The sequence below is a fragment of the Nelumbo lutea genome, chromosome 1 (genome assembly GCF_056320005.1).
Source record: "Nelumbo lutea isolate HS-2025 chromosome 1, American lotus-T2T, whole genome shotgun sequence".
NCBI lineage: Eukaryota > Viridiplantae > Streptophyta > Magnoliopsida > Proteales > Nelumbonaceae > Nelumbo > Nelumbo lutea.
In genome coordinates, this window is record NC_142684.1 from 153,396,726 (window position 1) to 153,415,598 (window position 18,873).

At 40.0% G+C, this 18,873-nt stretch overlaps 1 protein-coding gene across 1 annotated transcript; it reads left to right on the plus strand.

The window, feature by feature from the left end:
* The first annotated feature begins 12,446 nt into the window (after window positions 1-12,446).
* On the plus strand, window positions 12,447-18,234 carry SAP (Transducin/WD40 repeat-like superfamily protein). The gene is made up of 2 exons (XM_088966609.1): window positions 12,447-12,751; window positions 16,747-18,234. Exons 1-2 carry the CDS (start codon window positions 12,509-12,511, stop codon window positions 17,869-17,871), a joined length of 1,368 nt encoding a protein of 455 aa, XP_088822735.1. The 5' UTR covers window positions 12,447-12,508; the 3' UTR covers window positions 17,872-18,234.
* Window positions 18,235-18,873: the final 639 nt, after the last annotated feature.

Sequence of the window (18,873 nt, forward strand, 5' to 3'; positions counted from 1 at the left end):
TCCGGTTCCGGTCCCAATCATAACTCAATTCAATATTAAATTTGGCAAGCGGGGGGGTCCGACTTCCGAGAGAACGAGAGTTGGACTCCCTTGCATATATGATACATCTACGACGCCGGAAGTGTGAAGTCTGAACACTCCATATCCAACGCACACAGTCAATGAGTCACACACCCTCCCTGCTCAGGATACGATTGTCATTTTGTTTGTCAAAGTGGATTCCAATCTAACGTGCAAACCTCTTCATGGTGCTTACGGTCAATGCGATTATAAAACAGAACAACGCGGGTGATTGGATCAGGACAGACACGGCCCCACTTACTGGCAACATAGACAACCTGTTACACTTCCCCCAGTACCAGTATGCAGTAGCCCAGTAGGGACTGGATCTGGTTATCAGGTTAAGCGGTAAACTCGCACTGACGGGTTAGTGTCGTCGGGTCAGGTTCATGTTCAAATGGATGGACCCGTGCTCAACTTGGCCTATTGCCATTGCGTTTGCCGCGTTGAAATCTATTCTATATTTCCTAAACTTTAGGGTAGTGTTTCCAAATTTAGTGTGTCTAATAAGTCGCTGCCATTAACCGTCTGTTCACATGATCACATGTGACACTTAAAACCCGAAGAATAGTGTCATTGCTACAACGGTGTCGGGAACTGACGGCGGTGCCAAGAACAGATTTGAACGAACCGAACCATCGATGGTGCAAGGAATGCTGAAACCGCCATTGCCATAATCTCTTGTATATTCTTTCTTTAATTTTTTAAAATTTTATATAGCTGATAAAAATTCCTTGTATATTTTAAAATCCATTGTAAACAACAATCTTTCTATCTTAGAATCAATGTGGAACAACAACATCTAATAATGAGTAGTTTTGATATTTTCAAATTTAACTGATGAATTATTAATGGCAGAGACCTATTATACACATTTTAAAATTTAGTTCAGGTACTACATACACATGTTTTGAAATTCGGTGATTGACTTAACACACCCCTACAGTTTTGGGTACTGGAGTTTTTCCTTCCTAAAATGCAATTGTCCATGTCTGTCAAGTGTCACCAACTACTTAACAGTCAAGATATTTGTTGCAAAGTAAAGTTACTAATATTGCAAAGTAAGAAGTTGAGAGGAGTTTATCCCTTAAATTATTTAAAAATAGGAGGTTGATGACCATCTTCAACTATGTTCGGGCACCAAATTACATGTTAATCAGCTATTCTTACGGGTACAAGTCGAGCAGGCTATATAACGGGTTTAAGCTTAAACCAGTGCAACCCTAAGAATTTAGCCTAAGGCCCAAGCCTAATTCGAGCCCTATGTCATGTCTGCACTGCCCTATGTCATGTATGTATATATGCATCATGTAAGCATATAAGCATATATATATATATATATATGGTTTATCAAAAAAATATGCATATATGTATATATACATAGGCAAGGCAGGCTCTGGTTAGAATAAGGCAAGGCCAGGCTTGGGCCAGGTTTGGGTTATCTAACAGCTAGGCCCGAGCCTAGCCCGAAAACAAAAAACCCAATTTTTTTGGTCCAAACCCATCCAAAAGCCCTAAAATTCAAATCCAGTTTGTATTAAATTGTGGGCCAGGTCGGTTCAGGCTTGAATTGGGCCCATTCAAGTTGCACCCCTAGCTATTTTTGAAGTTTTCTTTAGTTTTTTTTTAAATCAAAACATGCGCTAAAGCTTGCATATAAACTGAGAAAATATCGAGTATTTCTCATTACTGTGCTTTTTTAATGTAGAACGTGATAATCTCGATTACTTACACTATATGTTGATTTTTCGGGAAAAATATGTTTTTTTTTAAGAATGCTTTAGAATGGACTCCGATTAAATATCAATTAGAACAATTGGTTGTATGAGATGTTCTATTAATTTGGGTTGTTGGAAGTGGTAACCTCATTTTAGGCATCATCCTACGTTACCCAAGTAATACATTTCCCCGGACAAGTGATTCCTAGGAAACATATCCCGGGTATACAGCAAGGTTTTTAAAATCAAACTAGACAATGAACCCGTCAAGGGTCCAGTTCTTGGGTCGAACAGTCCGACTGTTTAAATGGAACGGATGGCCTGTTCTGACAAAAAAATAAAAATAAATAAATAAGTGATCAAATCGTTGAACGGTTCAATCGCTCGAATCAGCGGTTTGCTGATTAAATCAACAATTTTTGGGGAAATAACAGTTATGAGGTCAAAAAGAACCGTTCACTTGACCGGTTCCCAGTTTTCCGGTCAGACCATCCAGTCCAATCTGGTTTTGAAAACCATGGTGTACGGCGCTCATTCAAACAAAACATTACCCAAGTAACCTGGGTGTGAGAACCCATGTGATTTGAGTTTTCAGTGGATGGATAACTTACACACCCTCTAACCAATACTCTCTAGAAAAAAAAAAAAAAACGGGAGAATGACGGTTCAGCCCAGGGTCAGAATTCTTAGGCCCAAAATACAGTTGGGGTGGGTGCCAAATCGGAATTGATGCCAATTCACAGACGGACATTGATATATAAAGTGGGGGGGGGGGGGGTTTGACATTTTAAATGTTTATAGTTACACAGTAAAAATCAGAAATCCGCATTAGGCCTGTCCGTATTTCTTCAAAAAAAATTCCATAGGTTTCAATAGAAAGGCGGTCAAACATGAGATTATTGCAATTCTATGAGACCCACCCACTTATCCCCCCAAACAAAAGAGGCCTTAATGCTGTAGGTAAGGAAGAACAGTAATATGAATTTCGTTTGGCCCATTTTCTCATTACTTGTACACAATATATTCAACTACCTAATAGAAGGAAATTGAATTGGTTGTGGGTGAGTCTAAACATTCCCATGCTTGATAACGTGGACAGTTACATAAAGTTTTATGTAGAATGGATAGGCTTGTTTTGAGTGTACTATATATGGGGTGCAGTGGGCAAGCTCAATGTCATTAATCTAGCCAAGTCGAGTTGGGTTTAGGTAAAGGGATGGTTCGGGTTGAGAAAAGGCAAGTTCATATCAAATTCAACCCATTGACATTCCTACTTTTCGAGATTCTTTATAGTCGAAGGTAGGGCTGTAATTTAAGCAATTGATGGGTCAGATCAAGCTCATCACCTATGGTAGTAGCTTTCAAGGTTTAAAGTATGGATATTTTGCTTGCCCTTTTTTTTAGTTTTTCTTTGAAGGTAGTCCAGAGGAGTTGCTTTAAAGGCCCGTCTACCCCCTGAATCAAAGCGCGAATCTCCTACACTCATATTGGTGTGTGCGGGGCTGCACTACGAATCATATTTAGACATGTCTTACTTCTCATGCATCTCAACTCACATGTGCGGGTCTTACTTTCCTGATTCCTCCATTATTCTTTTTTATTTAAGTTAAGATAGAGAAAAATAAGTGAAAGAAGGAAAGTTCAAAAGAGAATAAGAGAGGGGAAAAATTTTGCAAACCCAACCTTGGCTGTGCAGACACCATTAATAGACGACTGTAGACCTCCATTTCTTCTTCATACCTCAGCCAGGGTTAGAAGACATTTGCAACAAAATCCATTTGTTTTTCAATCTTCTAGCAAGGGTTTGAATTTTGCAAAGTGAGCCTCTGTTTTCTAAATCTGAAATTTCTTTCTATACTCTTCTTCAACTTTTGGTCAAGCGTGCGAGTGTATCAAAGTGCTTCCATTTTTCAAATCCGAAATTTCCCACTCTTTTTTGACCTTCAACCACCCATGCCTCCATCCTTTAAATCAATCAGGCAAAGTTTGGGGGTCCTTTAATCTCATGAAGACTAAAAGTCCCGACGGAAATACGACCTTCAATGTGTGCACGGAGGTGTACCAAGACGACTTGGATAGCCTTCTGACGTTGCTGATCCATGGCTTCACATTGTCAAGAACATTTGATTTGTAGGGTTCTGAGGGCTAAAGTCAAAAGAAGAAGAAGAAAAAGACGCCTGGAAAAAACCCTAAAATTCAAAGCCTAGTGAATCAAAATCTATATTACTAAAAATGTATATATTACTAAAAACCAATCAATGTTTTTTCCCTTGTCTTTGGTATGTGACTTCACGTTCTAGAATCTAAATAACCCCCATCAAACAATCATCTTTGGCCTGTAAATATGACATTCCTTTTCCATTTTTTCTTTTAATTTATTAGTTTAAAAATAATATAAATAACAGAAAAAACTTATGACCATGTAATAAGTCCCGCACATGTGAGCTAGGGTGGCATGTGAAGTGAGACGTGTGAAAACTTGAGTGGAAGAGCACTCCGGCACTCACCAACGTGAGTGTAGGAGATCCAGGCTCCGTGAATCAGGCCAGACCCTGAAACACTCCTTGTAGGGGTGTATCGGAAAGCCACTAATACAATACATATCAAAATTTTGAACCTTGATAGCTATATAAAGCTTGATTTCGAGGCCCAACTTGACTTGAACGGTGAACCTAAAATACAAATTTAAGCATGAGCCTATACGAGGCCAAAACAAGGTTGGATTGGGGCAAGCTAAGAATTATCACCTCTACATTTAACTCAAGCTTTTTGGATGAAATGGGGGTGGATTTTTAGACTAAACTCCCCATTGACTTGAAGATTTGGTTCTACTAAAACTTTAGTAAGGCTTGGGTTCAACCTTAGATACCCCATCCCAACCCAATTGAACAAGGATGGGATTGTCCATCCTTTCATCTTTGTCCTTCTCAATGTCTTTCCAAGCTTTCTTTTGTTTTTCTCATAATCTAAAAGAGAAGTAAAACCAAGAAAGAAAACCATTAACCTATATATCTATAGTCAGGATGGCATTAGATAATCATTCCGACAGATGTTGAGAAGGATTGTCTCCTCATAAGATTTCATTGCAGTCATATGAGCTACTTTATTTCTATTTATGCCAATGAAGAAGAAAGCCACATCTAGGCCTTGTTACTTGAGTGGTAGTCTAAAGGAAATTATCAAGCACTCTATACATTTTTATATGCTTCAATCTCAACCTCTAAAATTTCTAAACCAAATCACTGGAGGAGAATATTGCGCACTCTATTTTACACTTTTACAGTTTATTATCACTCTATTTTAGCCATTAAAAGAGATTTCCAAAGGTTATTTTGCAACTTATTGTTCCTCAAAACCAAATGAAGACACTAGTTAGGAGTTAGATTAGTGAATGATAGCAATGTTAAAGAGAAGGGAGGGAATTTCGAAGGGTTTGGGAAGGGGGTCCGGATCTTCTGCCCACGCTTATTCACAATACACTATCTCCCATGAATTGGGAGCATCCCCCCTATATAATACTATGTAGAGTATGAGATGTTCTCCACGTGTACCTATGATTAACATGGGCAGAATTCTCATAGACAGGAAATCCGGAGTATTTAGAGAGAGTAAAGAAACCACGAATCAGCAGCAACAATGGGTGAAAGAAAAAGAGAGAGGACAGATTCGTGTTGAAAAGGAAGACAAGGGCTTCAACTTTACATGCTTGTTATGCATATTCGTGCTAAGGACAGATGCCACTCCCTATAAAGGACAGGGATGGAAAGATAGATGATCCCATCCTAACTAAACAAAAACCTGACTTAACCCGGAACCCATCATTTTTTTTCTTTCTGGGTATTATAAATTAATGGGGGGTTAAGGGGTGGGGATACAGTAGAATACACATGAGGTCCACTAACCTTACCATGGAGAATCTACAGCTATGTGATTTGGATCATATTCCTTCCTAAGAACTCCAAGTGACTATCTCAACTACTATGTCATTAGCAATCCGAGCCCATCCATTGCTATGCACAATCCTCTCTTTCTATCCCCCCCCTGAAAAATCTGGATCTCTTGCACATTCTATTTTGCAGCATATTCTGCACAAATCAAGGAGAGGACACTTGGATAAATCGAAGATCCAAGATGTATCAATCCCTTGATTTAACTGTGTAATTGGCAACCGATGAGACACCACAGATAGGCCTGTGTTCTCACAAGGTGATGACACATGTCCCATGAAGAGGCGCAACGAATTGTTAACACTTACATAAGGGCATCCCGAGGTAATACTCTCTAGACCTCAAACAATTTTACATCAGCGCCCCATAGCACATCCTGATCGTGTGCTGGGAAGGAACATCTCCCCATGACAAGTATGGAATATGATGAGACATTATTGAAAGAATTTCCCAAAATACATGATTGGGATGTGTTGTGGGGCGCTGATGTATATTCCTCTCAAATTCTCTAGTTCTCTTGCCCTTATAAATTTATAGTTAATTTCACCAATTCAACTCAGCCTAATTGATCATCTTTAGTGATTATTGACTTGAACATCAGAGAACCACTCCGTGAGGATCCACTAGGGCCTTTTAATTGTCCCTATGCTTGCAGGTTGTCCAAAGTCGTCAATTCTTCCAACTTACTAGCTTAAGAGTGGCATCAATATGTGTGAACGAGTAAATAAAGAGGTTAGTTGTTTTTTTTTATTATTTTAAAGCTTTGCCCAATTTTAAAAATTGAAAACCAAAAGAGAAAAAAGAAATCAGGATTATTGAAGAACAAGATTGTCGAAAAGAACAAATTGGTAAATGACTAGTGGTTTTCAAGGCTTTAACAATCTTGTTAAAACGAGGAAGAGTAGGCCTTTGAGTGTCCTCATGAATAGTCCTCTAAAGCTCATTTTCTTTTCAATTTCTGATTTTTTCTATGTCACACCCCTAACCAAGGTTAGGCACGAGACAACACCACATACTTTTTAGCATGTAAGGCTTTACTTGTTTACAATCAAACTCCAAAATTCTGATAATAAACTTTAAATCAAAACAAATCACAAACTAAAAGTAAAATCATATAATCTCTAATAACTTGAATTCCATCAAATGTCTAAGGCTTTAGTGAAAACTCCTGTCTACAAAAAACACAATAAATCTAAAATCCAATTAATAAATTTTATTACAAGTTCTAATGTAAAGAAATCCGTATTAATGCTCTCTCTCTCTCTCTCAAGCAATCCCATACAATAACTATTCATCTTCGGCATCTAAAAAGGAAAAGAAAGAACAATAATGAGTACGACCCTCAGTGAGTAACATTTCATCTCCCCAATTGAACCAAGCATGCGAAAAAAAATAATAGCAATACTAATAACAATAAATAATTCATAAAATCTACATATTATTCACATGTTTCAGACAACTTAATCCATCATGGAGAAAAATATTCACATATTCAATAAGTATCAAACTTCCCCATAGTCTACAAAACCATAAGGACAAATTGGATGGAACACATGTCGTAGACTGATTCTATATATTCAAAGTCAGAGTTACATAGCAATTTTACAAGAATAGATTACAAACACTTTCACCCCAGTGATAAGGGACCACATATGTACCCTATAGTAAGGGCCCAAATTCAAAATAGACTAGTCCATGATGCCATTGTATTCATCCCTAATGGTAGGATTCATAGCATAGTCATTTATTATTAGAATAAATAGATTGATACATCAATCCACACACACACAAGTATCACAAAAGGAATAATAATAATAATAATAATAATAATAATAATAACAATAATAATAGAGTTAAATAAAGAATAACAAGTTCAAAAAACCATTGATTCTTTTAAGGAATAACAAGGTGTAAAATATCGATGTATCATAATAGTAAAAAATATTTCATTTATATTCTGAATTCTTAATATTCACATGCTTGGATTCTAATTTAAGTAAGCATAAACAAATACAAATGTATACAACCAAAAATTCATTTGTCCATTTAATTGACAAAAAGATAGAAAAAAAAAACCAGAAGATGAAAAGTCACTTGCTTAATATGTTGAGTCCAAAATACCAATACAAGTCATTGTATACCCAAAAGCCTATAAATCAATGAGTAATTGTTACAATCAATTTCAAAACTTATACTAATAAATTTGTGGTGTTAAACTGCAAACTTATTGTATAAGTCTACCTAAACCTCTACTAGTTTACTAGATTAGGTTCTGAAACTACCGGATTTCTAGATTTGTTGTGTTCATGGACCCAAATTTTAAGACTGAAAACTTCTAACTCAAAAATCCACTTAATAATAAATCTTGTAAAAGGGATCGATTTCATGTTTTAGTAGATTACATGGAGTAGTTGAATTTGAAACTGAAATCACAATGTCTCATTGAAAAGAATTTCTATGTCACCTGTCCGGTAGGAAACAAAAAGGGCGGTGATGGTAAAGATAAAGGGTTTGTCAGTAAAAACATGAAGAAGATGACCCTGTTATCCTCCACTATTTTTTTTTCTCATGGCTGGGTTAAATGGTCAAAACTTTTTTCTTTTATGAAATAATTTTCTAAAATTATTAAATAAATGAAACTAACATCTTGAGACAACTGTTAAATTATTAGCACATGTACAACACTCATAATGTATGATGCTGAAGTATCGTGGTATATTTAGATGTGCAAAAAGTTGTATAAAACGCAATATGCAGGAGACCCGGACTTTTTGACTATATATACCCTGACATTGCAATATTCTCGGTCTCATTCCCTTTGGTTATTTTGTTTCCATTCCTCCTCTTCCTCCACTTCCTCTCTCTCTCTCTCTCTCGTTTTTATAGTTGACACGTTTGACTCTCATTGAATGTGTAGAAATAAGGATGTAAAGTGCAGGAGATCCCAACTTCCTTACACAAGGGAAAGTGGTATAGGATAAGGTTGGACGGCACAACCCAAGAAAGAATATCATGTTGTCATAAAACATGATGAAATACAAAAAGAAATTAAGGAGCATCACATGCTTGACAAGCAGAACTTTCCAAGTGAAGTGATAGCAAAGATGCAGAGCAGGAACCAATAAACAAAAAAAAAGGGTTTGTCATGAGTATGCAAAGATCAGCCGTCCGTGAGTCCTGGGTCTCCTACGCTTAAACAAATCACTGAAAATTCATCAAAATTCACCCGAGGGTTGATTGGTCAAACTCTCAAACGTGATTGGAGTGTCAATTCAACTAAAAGCCTGTGCCTATCAAAAAAAAAAAAAAAAAAAAAAGAAAACGAAAAAACTCTAGGCTGGGATCCAATCTTGTAACAATTTATGAAGGTGTTAACAGGTTCAGTTGGTAAGATTGTTTGTTCATTGTAATGGAGGCTTGGGGATCTAATTTCGCACTGTGTTTCTTTCTTTCTTTGGAACTATACAATGGATATAACCCATCTTCCATTCCCTAAACCCTCCCAACCCTGATGACAATGGATTTGGTCCTAGGTTTCTGCTACAACGAAGCTGAGATCCTAGCTACCAACTGGGCCAACTAACCAGCTGAGATCCCAACCCACCCGGCCGGTTGTTTAGAACCATGGAACCGGAAAAAACAAACTGTAATAAATTATTAATAGGTGCAAACTACATCGATCATATCATGTATCAATTTATGAAAATTTATAGAAAACCATATTTCATATCTATAATTCTATTGTAGGGAAAATTCGTTCTAGACCATTTCCATGCAAATTAATCAAGACAAAAACCCATATGTAAAGAATATACATTGAAGATCAATATATTTGATATCACGAATATTTATTGGTTGTAATTTAAAAAAAAATGTTAGTGATGAGAGGAAGATTTAATTTGGAAGAACAAACAAACAAGCACCGTTATGGTATATATCATATATAGAATTTGCAGAAAGTGCAGTAAAAGCTGAGAGGTTAATTGGATTTAGACTTGGGTCGAGTGTTTTTTTGACCGGGAAGGTAGGACAAATGAAAACCTACTCGTTAGGCTTGGCTAGCGACATGCATGGGAACTTCCAAGTTCCAACAAAGGATTCTCGATGGATAATTCCACTCATAAGCTATATTGGGGTTTGCTGGTTAGGAGCTCACGAGGCCACAATACGTGAAAGGTGAGATCAGTCCACATTTATTTAGTTAAAAAGTGCCCAAAAATAAAAAATAAAAAAAAGTTTAAAAATGAGGGAGGGATTCATTAGAGATATATAAGATGACAACGTAGTATGCTTTCTCTGGTTCTGTCATCTATCCTTGCAGTCAAGCAGTGTACAGACAGATGGGACTTGGCGATTTAGGTTTGGAGTAGTACTCTCCTCTCCAGACTCCCTCCCAAAGTTTGGCATTTGGACTTTGGACTTTGGACTTTGGAGGTTATTGTCTGTTGTCCCGGTGTGGGTCAATGGACTTATAAGGACTGCCTTAGTTTGTAGGTGTAAGTGTGTAAACTTTGGGCAATCGCACATAGCAAATAGATATGAAAGGCGCGGGTTGGGTTCGGGTAGGGGTGGATTCGGGCTGAGCCGAGTCAAATGTTGGTACAAAAGCTCGTAAGTTTGAGTTAAGTTCAACTTGAGTTCGATAATAAGTCAAATTTTCAATAAAAAATAAAAGTTAGACATACAAAATGTATTTATTGTATATAAATAATATATATATATATGCATATAAAAATTGTTTTTACTTTACATACAAAAATTAATAATTATGAAATTATTTATTATATGTAAATATATATATACATATTAATAATAACTGTTTATTATATATATAAGGCCTGCGAGTCTTACAAGACGGGCTTCACTCAACTCAAAACTTGTTAAAAGCTCGATTCGTTTCCACCAACCAAGGCCCAACCTAAATATACAATTTCCGGGCCCCAATTTGGTTCAACCCATGGTCAAGCCTGAGTTTGCCAACTCAAAATTTGTTAATATATATTGTATATATAATGGAAATGATTTATATATATATAATGGTCCGGGTTTGGGTTACCCAAGGCTAATCTGAGAATCAAATCAGGCTCAAATTTCTGACCCAAACGCAGCGTTAAGGCAAAAAAAACTCGGGCCAAATCCATATAATTTCAGGTTGAATTGGATTGGCATCGGGTTGGGGTCGCCCAATTTGCACCCCTAGGTTTCGGGTGGAATCAAGGGCTAACTGATTCTCGTCGTTTTCGGTAGAATTTAATATATTTCTTTCCCCCATCCTTTCTCTTCTGCAAAATGAAAACCTTTTTCCTCGCATTGATTGGTGGGGCAAACCTTTAATAACGTTATTAAAAACAAAAATAAAGGATGGTGAAGGGAATCCCTATATTTCTGCCTATATCCCAAGGCTAGCGTGCGGGTGCGGCGTGCCCCTATAAAAAACATGGGGAGGGGAAACATCCATTCCAAGAAGAGGAGGATTGGAGGATCATTGGACGAATGACGGAGTGAGTTTCACTTTTCAGGCAGAGGGGGTGGAGGCATCGTTCTTTATTAATCTTTTTACTGGTGCCCGGCCCCCCCTTCATCTTCATCACCTCCAAGTCTCCAACAGTGTGTGACGCGGTGTTTTAGCTTAAAACAGGATAGCTTCATCCTTCGTCTTGCAGCTAATAGCAACGATTCAGGATATTGGCAAATAAAAATATGAAATAGTGCAGCAGGTTTACTGCCTCCGACCTTTGTTTCGAACCCCATATTTTTTTTTGACACGCCTGGATCTTTTATTCGATCCATGTAATCAGAATCTTACCCCAATGCACGAAGGAATCAAGGAACTCAGATCCTCTCAGATATTACGATTTAACAATAAACCGGACACCAGTTTGACAAAAACCCATTAATTGATCTTTGATCCCAAACACTTTGAACCGGGGACGATCAATGAAACTGTTTCAGGCTTTCAGCTTCACCTTGGTTGTCCGAGTTCTGCAGGTGCTCGCACAAGTGCAAGGCAAGTCACGTGCCGAGGACAGGTGAAGGTGAGTGGTGACACATCAGTCATCACACAAGACCTTCTTTTGTATTGGAAACGTTTTTGTTATTTGCAGGTGAACGTTCTGTTTGGCTGTGACCAAAGAAAGCCCTAATGCCTGCCCCATGTTTGGCTGGTAACTTGGTCATTGGTGGGGAATGATTGGACGTGGACACTGCACTCCTATGGAGTGGAGTGGCCCCTTGGATGATGCATCCTAGGGAGGTGAAGTGCCCAACGGAACCATCAAACCCATTTGCATTTCCATCTGTGTATCACCAGATTAACTGGATTTTGTTTTTGTGATGCATGATGTTCTCTGGAGGAGAAATCAGAGAAATGGTTGCTCCTTCAATGCCACTCGCCATTTGATATGTACACGTGGCGCTTTTAGATGTGGCTGCCAGACGTTGATTCTACATGGCGAGTGGCGACAGCAAAACCTAGATACGAAAGGGGAGTGGGGAGGAGGGAGAGCAAGAGAGAGAAGAGAAGTACGTGTCGGAGAGCACCCGAAAAGACCGCGGAAAATTGAAAAGACCGTCGGTATTTTAGACCCACGCCATGACGATTAACGAGCCCCGCCGTCGTTGCAGGGCGGGAAATCTGCAAAAATTTGTGAACCTTTTACATATAAAAACAACAAAGACCGCGCTTACTTAAGTGTAATCTCCTTCGCCCCTCTTTCTTCCTCTCCCCTCCCTCTATCTCACCCTCGGGTTCGGTTTATTCTTCTACTCACTTTTTTATTTTTTATGTCGTCGTCGTCTTCTTCTTCTTCTTCCTCTTCGGAAGGAAGCGCTGAAGGAGGAGGGGATGTCCATGGAGGACAAGGAAGGGGAGGAGAGTTCGAAAGGCCTTCCTCATCTCGTCAAAGATCCGGTGATGGGGTTTGGCCGGAGCCTTTCGTCGAAGCTCTTGCGTATCAAGTGGCCATTGATGCTGCTCGAACCATTGGTCGCCTTGCTGCTGGTCCCGCCGTCGCCAATGTCTTTCAGGTCGGCCCCATCTCGATTGCCCCTCTTTACGTTATTCTTTTTACGCTTATCTTTTTCTACATGCGATTGTGTTCTTTTCCGTCCAATGCTTTGTTATGTTATTCACTGTGCAACTTTTATCATCACCTTCCTCACCGTGCATCGTCTCCCCATTATAGAGAAACCATCCTTATCAAAGCTGCATCTTTCCATCATTTTCGAGTGCTGTCGCTCGAGAGTTCAAAGACCATCAATAAAGTTGGTTTTTGTTGTTTTCTTTTTCATGACGATTCACGAACGATGTTTTTGCCTGAATATTCAACGCCTTTGGTGATTCTTCTTTCTTGAATTGAGTTGGTGAAAACACTGTATGGTGAATGTAGCATTTGTTATGGTAGTGCACTAATCTCCATGCACAGTCACCTCGTTCAGTCGGTATCCTATCCTGTTCAGAGTTTAACAATGCATGAGGTGTGATTTCTGTGGTCAAAAGTCTACAAATTGAGTGCAAAAATCAACCTCACCAGCACTGGATGCGTGTACATGGAATGTGGAAATTAATACTCTTGTCATTATTTGAGCAAGTTGGACATTGAGTCATACACTCGTTCCTTATTCCGCCTAAGCGATTCGGGCGGTTTGAAAATAGAGTCAAATGTTGGATGCCTATTGCTATTAGCTTTCCATACGTTTCTATTCCTTCTCGATCATCATCATCACCATCAATGGGTGAAATTGTCATTCAGCCCTTTATTTTTTTTCAGTTGGGGTGTATTGGCTCTGGTGTTAACCCTCTTGGGCATGTTATGTTGTTACTTGTTTGTTAAGTTCTGCCACAAGCCTGTTCTCAGTAATTCATCTGCTCATAAAGCTTCGGCACCACCACCACATCAGGATCAATGATGCAATCCTGGACTTGATTACACGGAAAGATGGTCAAGGAAGAATACAATCTCTGGATTTTCTCCCACCTGATAACTGAGGAGGGGGTTCTCTCTTTTTAATTCCAGGTTGGCTTTACAGGGTTCCTTTTGTTAGCTATACAAATCTTTCCTTTTTGACTGAGCTTTCTTGTCTCTGTCTACACTGGATAGTCTTTACTGTGGGATACCTTTATTTATTACAAAAGAACAGCAAAACATAAAACTCGCTTTACTAGGTGAGAGAGACACAGAGGTAGCTTCCGACCCATATCTAGTTAAATAAATTATGATGAGTAGAACTATCCTTTCATTACTGACTATTGGGGCAGAACATTTTAGTACTGTTCTAGGTTCCAGACCTTAGCATATGATGATGATGATGATCCTTGTCTGTGGGATGTCATTCGGTTTTTTTCTTTTTTTTTTTCCTGAATCATTCTATTAAATAAGAAATACCTATCTTTATCTTTAATGGAAACAAGTTATTTGTTGATTATTTTCCATCCCAGACAACTGAACTTTTCTGATGCTCTCTACCAAATATGCGCCTATATACGCTTTGAGCTGAGATCACACCAGTCCCATTCGGTTGTCTTGTGATAAGATTCGACGAAAAATAGAGGCGTTTGGTTTGAGTCCAGAGCTAGTTTGTTAGATACACAATGGGTCTAAACGTTGGGAACATGTTTTTAACTGATAGTTATGTGGAAAAGTTTAAATCCAAGTCGGGAAGACAAGGAACTACAGACAGACAGAAAGAGCAAGTTGGGTTTCTATCTGAAAACTGTAAAATTGCAGCGACGCTGCTTTTCACGAGACTGCCGCTATCTCGGAAATGAAAGAAGGTGGGGCTTTGTGGACTCGAGTCGCTCGCCCTTCCAATCCCAACCTCATATGGTCATACCAATGTCTTGTCTTATTCCATCTCATTTCTTCTCGATTTTTTATGTTGTCTTATTCTAACATTTCTCGTCCAAAATCCAAATGGGTTCTCTCTCTCTCTCTCTCTCCCTTTTTTTTTAATTTTCTCCCTTTCTTTTTTCTGCCACGTCGACTGCTGACATGAAGGCCATTTCTTAAATGACCTACTCTTTTTTAGCCATGTAGAACAATGTTGTGGTTGGTTAGTGTGGACCTTTCATGGGAAAGGATACACTCTGAAATGTTTTGCCTGGAATCCAAGCTACAGTCTATCAAACCTATTCTAGCCTGGGATCGCAGTAATAACAGTAACTCATTAAATATTTCAGTTATCTATTTTGTTATACATTTTTTAATTTAAGTTTAAATAAAGTCACCATATATGATATACCAATGAGGAACAGACTCTACAGAACACGTGGACGTGGTAATTCTCACTTGGTCCAAAATTCTAATATTATTTTTCACAAAAAGGAATTCGACGAACGCTTTTCTTTTGTAAGCAGCGCGTCGTCCTTGGCTGTATCTGGGTCTAGTAGCTGGGGGTGGGGTTGGGGGTGGCGGTCCGGTCCTTGAAGCAGAGTCTTGCCCTGTAAAAGGTTCCAAACCTCCCAAAAATGAAAACTGAATACCTCCAGAAAATATTCTTTGGAGTTGGGTTGTTGACGCTTGACTATAAAATGGACATGGTTTTGTAATGTGCGCAAATAATGTGTCACGTGGCAAATTGTAATTTATATGCCGTTTATTAAGTTGGCTGAGCTCGGAATTTGTGCCTACGTGGTGCATCGATCCATGGCCATGCATAAGTGTGTATATATATATATTCTACTTGCAACATTTTGAGTTCCCCTTAGGCCGGCCTTAGAACTTGGTAAGTGGCTAAATAACCCCACTGATCACCATTCTTCTTGAACAATCTTTGATGCCCTCTTGTTTTTACATGTTTGGCCACGTTGCAGTCGATTAATGATTAAACTACGCAAGTAGTGGGAAACTGGGAATGGTATTTTGATACATGTGATCACGTAGATAGCCAAGCTGGTTTTGAGTTTTGACATTGTCCTACTCTTGGTGTATACCCGCAGGCCGCAGAGATTTTAAATTTTTAATCCAACAGTGGGGATATGATAAAAAAAAAAATTCTTTAATAATAGGTTAAAGAGAAAAGCTACCTTGTGCCTGGAGGCTGAGAGTCTCCCTGGCGATGTGACATGATGTGTTATATTGTACTAAGGACAAATCGATTCACATATATACATCTCTACACCCCCTAGAGGGCAGCAGCGTCACAGCCTATATCGTAGATACCAGGCTTCTCTCTCTGGTCTCAGGTGTCTCTGTCACGGCTCCTCCCCATTAATCTCAGATATATCTCTCCAGTCGGTGGTTTATATATCCTTTCTGCTCTTATTAATTGCTTCGGGTTACGGGGAATAGGTAATAGACCCCAGGGTTGATAGCCGTCCCCGTGCAAAGGAAATATTTTAGGAATCTTTCTTGTGTGTTGGGTGTTGGTATTGTGGATACAGTATTCGAGGACCTATAAATAGCCTGGCCTGCCTGTAAGCGTATATAGAATACGGACGGCTAAGTACGCGGCAGATACAGATTAAGGCTTTGCCAATCCATCTCGACTGAGGAGTGAGGTGATGACTCTCCCCTTTGGTCATATTCCCCCATTCAATATTTTGATTCCCATGTGACGGATGATGATTCATGAATATTTAGTAATTACTAATATCAAACCGATACCGTCCTCGGCTTTATCCAGTAACCAGGGTTGCAGGCCATTGTTTTCAGTCGAAACTAGTCCATTTATGAAAATCAACCCGACGGACCATCCTTTTAATTTTTTAATATATCCATCTCCGCCCGTGATCCCTATTTTTTTTAAGCTTTCAAATTTCAAGTCTTAAATAAAGTATTCTACGTACGAATCTCGTGCCTTGCCCTGTTTGTTCTATTGACTCAATCTCTAACAGTCAAACCTTCCTTGTATCGTATAATATTCCTTCTCAGCTCTCTTCATACTTTTCATTAGAGGAAAGAGGAGGAAACCAGCTCTCTTCATACTTTTTTCCGTGTTTTTATTATATATTTCATGACAACGTTGCCTTTGATTATGATCATTACATCATCTTACTGTCGATATTTCGGATTTTTATGAAGGTGTGCTCTACGTGGCGAGCTGTGTCACGCTCCGACCTTTTATGGCACAACCTCACTCGTCAGATCTGGGGAGCTGACCGTCTACAGCATGACACATGGCGTGACGAATTTATAAGTCGTCATCGTACGGCCTTTAACTTCCGCTATCGAAGAGCTGTGTATACAACATTGGAGTTCGACGCCTCCGGTAACGACAACGACGGCCTTATTTGTAGGTGCCTCGCTCTCTCCGACGTGCATCTCGCCTGCGGCTTTCTTGATGGAACCGTCCGCCTCTTCGATCTCTCGTCCAGGCTTCACGTTGGTACGTTTCGACCGCACCACCGTGACGACCTCCTGGGTGCCTTCTCGCGTGCTGTCTCGGGTATCATTCTCACGGATACGAAACTCGTTTTTGCATCCTTGGACGGGGATATCCACGTAGCCAACATCCATGGCGTTGGCACGCGTAGGGCCCAGTTGGGGAGCGTGTTGAACGACGGCACGTTGGTGGACTTCAGCGGTTGTGCGCGGTGGTGGGTGGGCCTGTTCGCCGGTGTTCCGGGGCGTGCTTTCCACGTGTGGGATGGTGACACGGAGGAGCTGATGTTTGTTGGTGGGTCCTTGACTGACCCGGAAGCTGTCATTGGATGGCGCCTGCTGACGCGACTGGGGGAGACGGTAGGACGAATCAGAGTGTCGGGCTTGGAAACGGCGGTTGCATGCACTGGATCGAGGGTGATGGTGTTTGATCTGCAGAACCAAGGGTTGATATTGGGGGAGGAGGAATTCGAACGGGGCATCAATGTGAACTCGGTTGATGTGTGTAACGATGTGTTCTTGGTAGTTGACAACCGTGGTCTGGCCAGTGTGCGTCGTGTAGGTAGCTTTGAGGAGGTGTGTAGGTTTACGATGAGGGGAGGAGCGCATCGAGGCGGGGGAATGGTATTGGGGTGCGTCAACAGTGACTACGCGTTTTTGTGTAGTGGAGGGGTGATTAGGGTATGGGACGTGCATCATGGTGGCTATCTGTACCGTCTCAGGGAGAGGATGGGGGAGGCCACTGCGTTGATCTCAGACGAAAGATACGTGGTTGCTTCTTCCTCTGACGCCACCATACATCTGTGGGATTTTGGAGCTCTTTAGCGGGTGTGGATGTGGTTATGGGTATGCGGTGATGGGTTGTTAATGGATTTATCTAACGACTTATATAACAAAATAAAAGTCCATTGCTGTTTGCTGACTGACGCTAAAAGAGAAACTGAGAAAAAGGAGAAAAAAAAAAAAGAAACAGAGAGACGTAGACAGATTAGGCTTGACCACGGAATGAGAAAGGGGGGAAGTTGTTTTAGTGGTGGAATTGGTACTGAGTGGACGAGGGAGAAAACCTAAGTTGGGTTTGTACAGAGAGAAAGAGAGATTTGATACACACCGGGATTTGGCATTGCCTGGGGGTTGAGTTGTAGCTTTCCCGAGAGAGGAGGATGTACTTTCTGCTATTTAATTTTAATTGGCAAACTGTTGGAGACATGTGACATAAGCGTATTTCCTTTTTTGTTGTTTTCTCGCCTGCCCTCTCTTTTTACTTAATTGATTTTCGACTTTTCATTTTATCATTATCATTGATTGAATAATTGTTGGGTGCCATGAGAAGCGAACTCGAGCTACTACGGAGCTAGAGGCTAGAGAGCTAATGTATGACGTATAAACCATTAATGGGTTGGGAGTTTGGGGGGGGCGAGATCGGATATGCTCGTCACACAAGGCGCATCACACCGTCGTCACACTCACATCCTATCACATCCTATACATTGGAAACATCTCCCGTACTTGTAAGTGATTATTCACGGGAGATGTTACCAGTGCACGGTGGATGTGCCTGTGAAGCGCCCTTATGTGAGGAGCAGATCCCGTTCCGGGGGCACGGTGGATGTGCCTGTGAAGCGCCCCTATGTGAGGAGCAGATCCCGTTCCGGGGGTCGTATGGGTATGGGCCCATCCGTGGTTCTGTATGTACGTACGGGTGGTGTTGTGGTGAATCAGGTCTTTGACTCTTTGGTGACGAGAGAACAGTTATCTTGTCTGACAGGAACGATCCGTCTGGCGTCTGGTACATCATCTGAAACTCTCTCGTTTTTATAATTAATT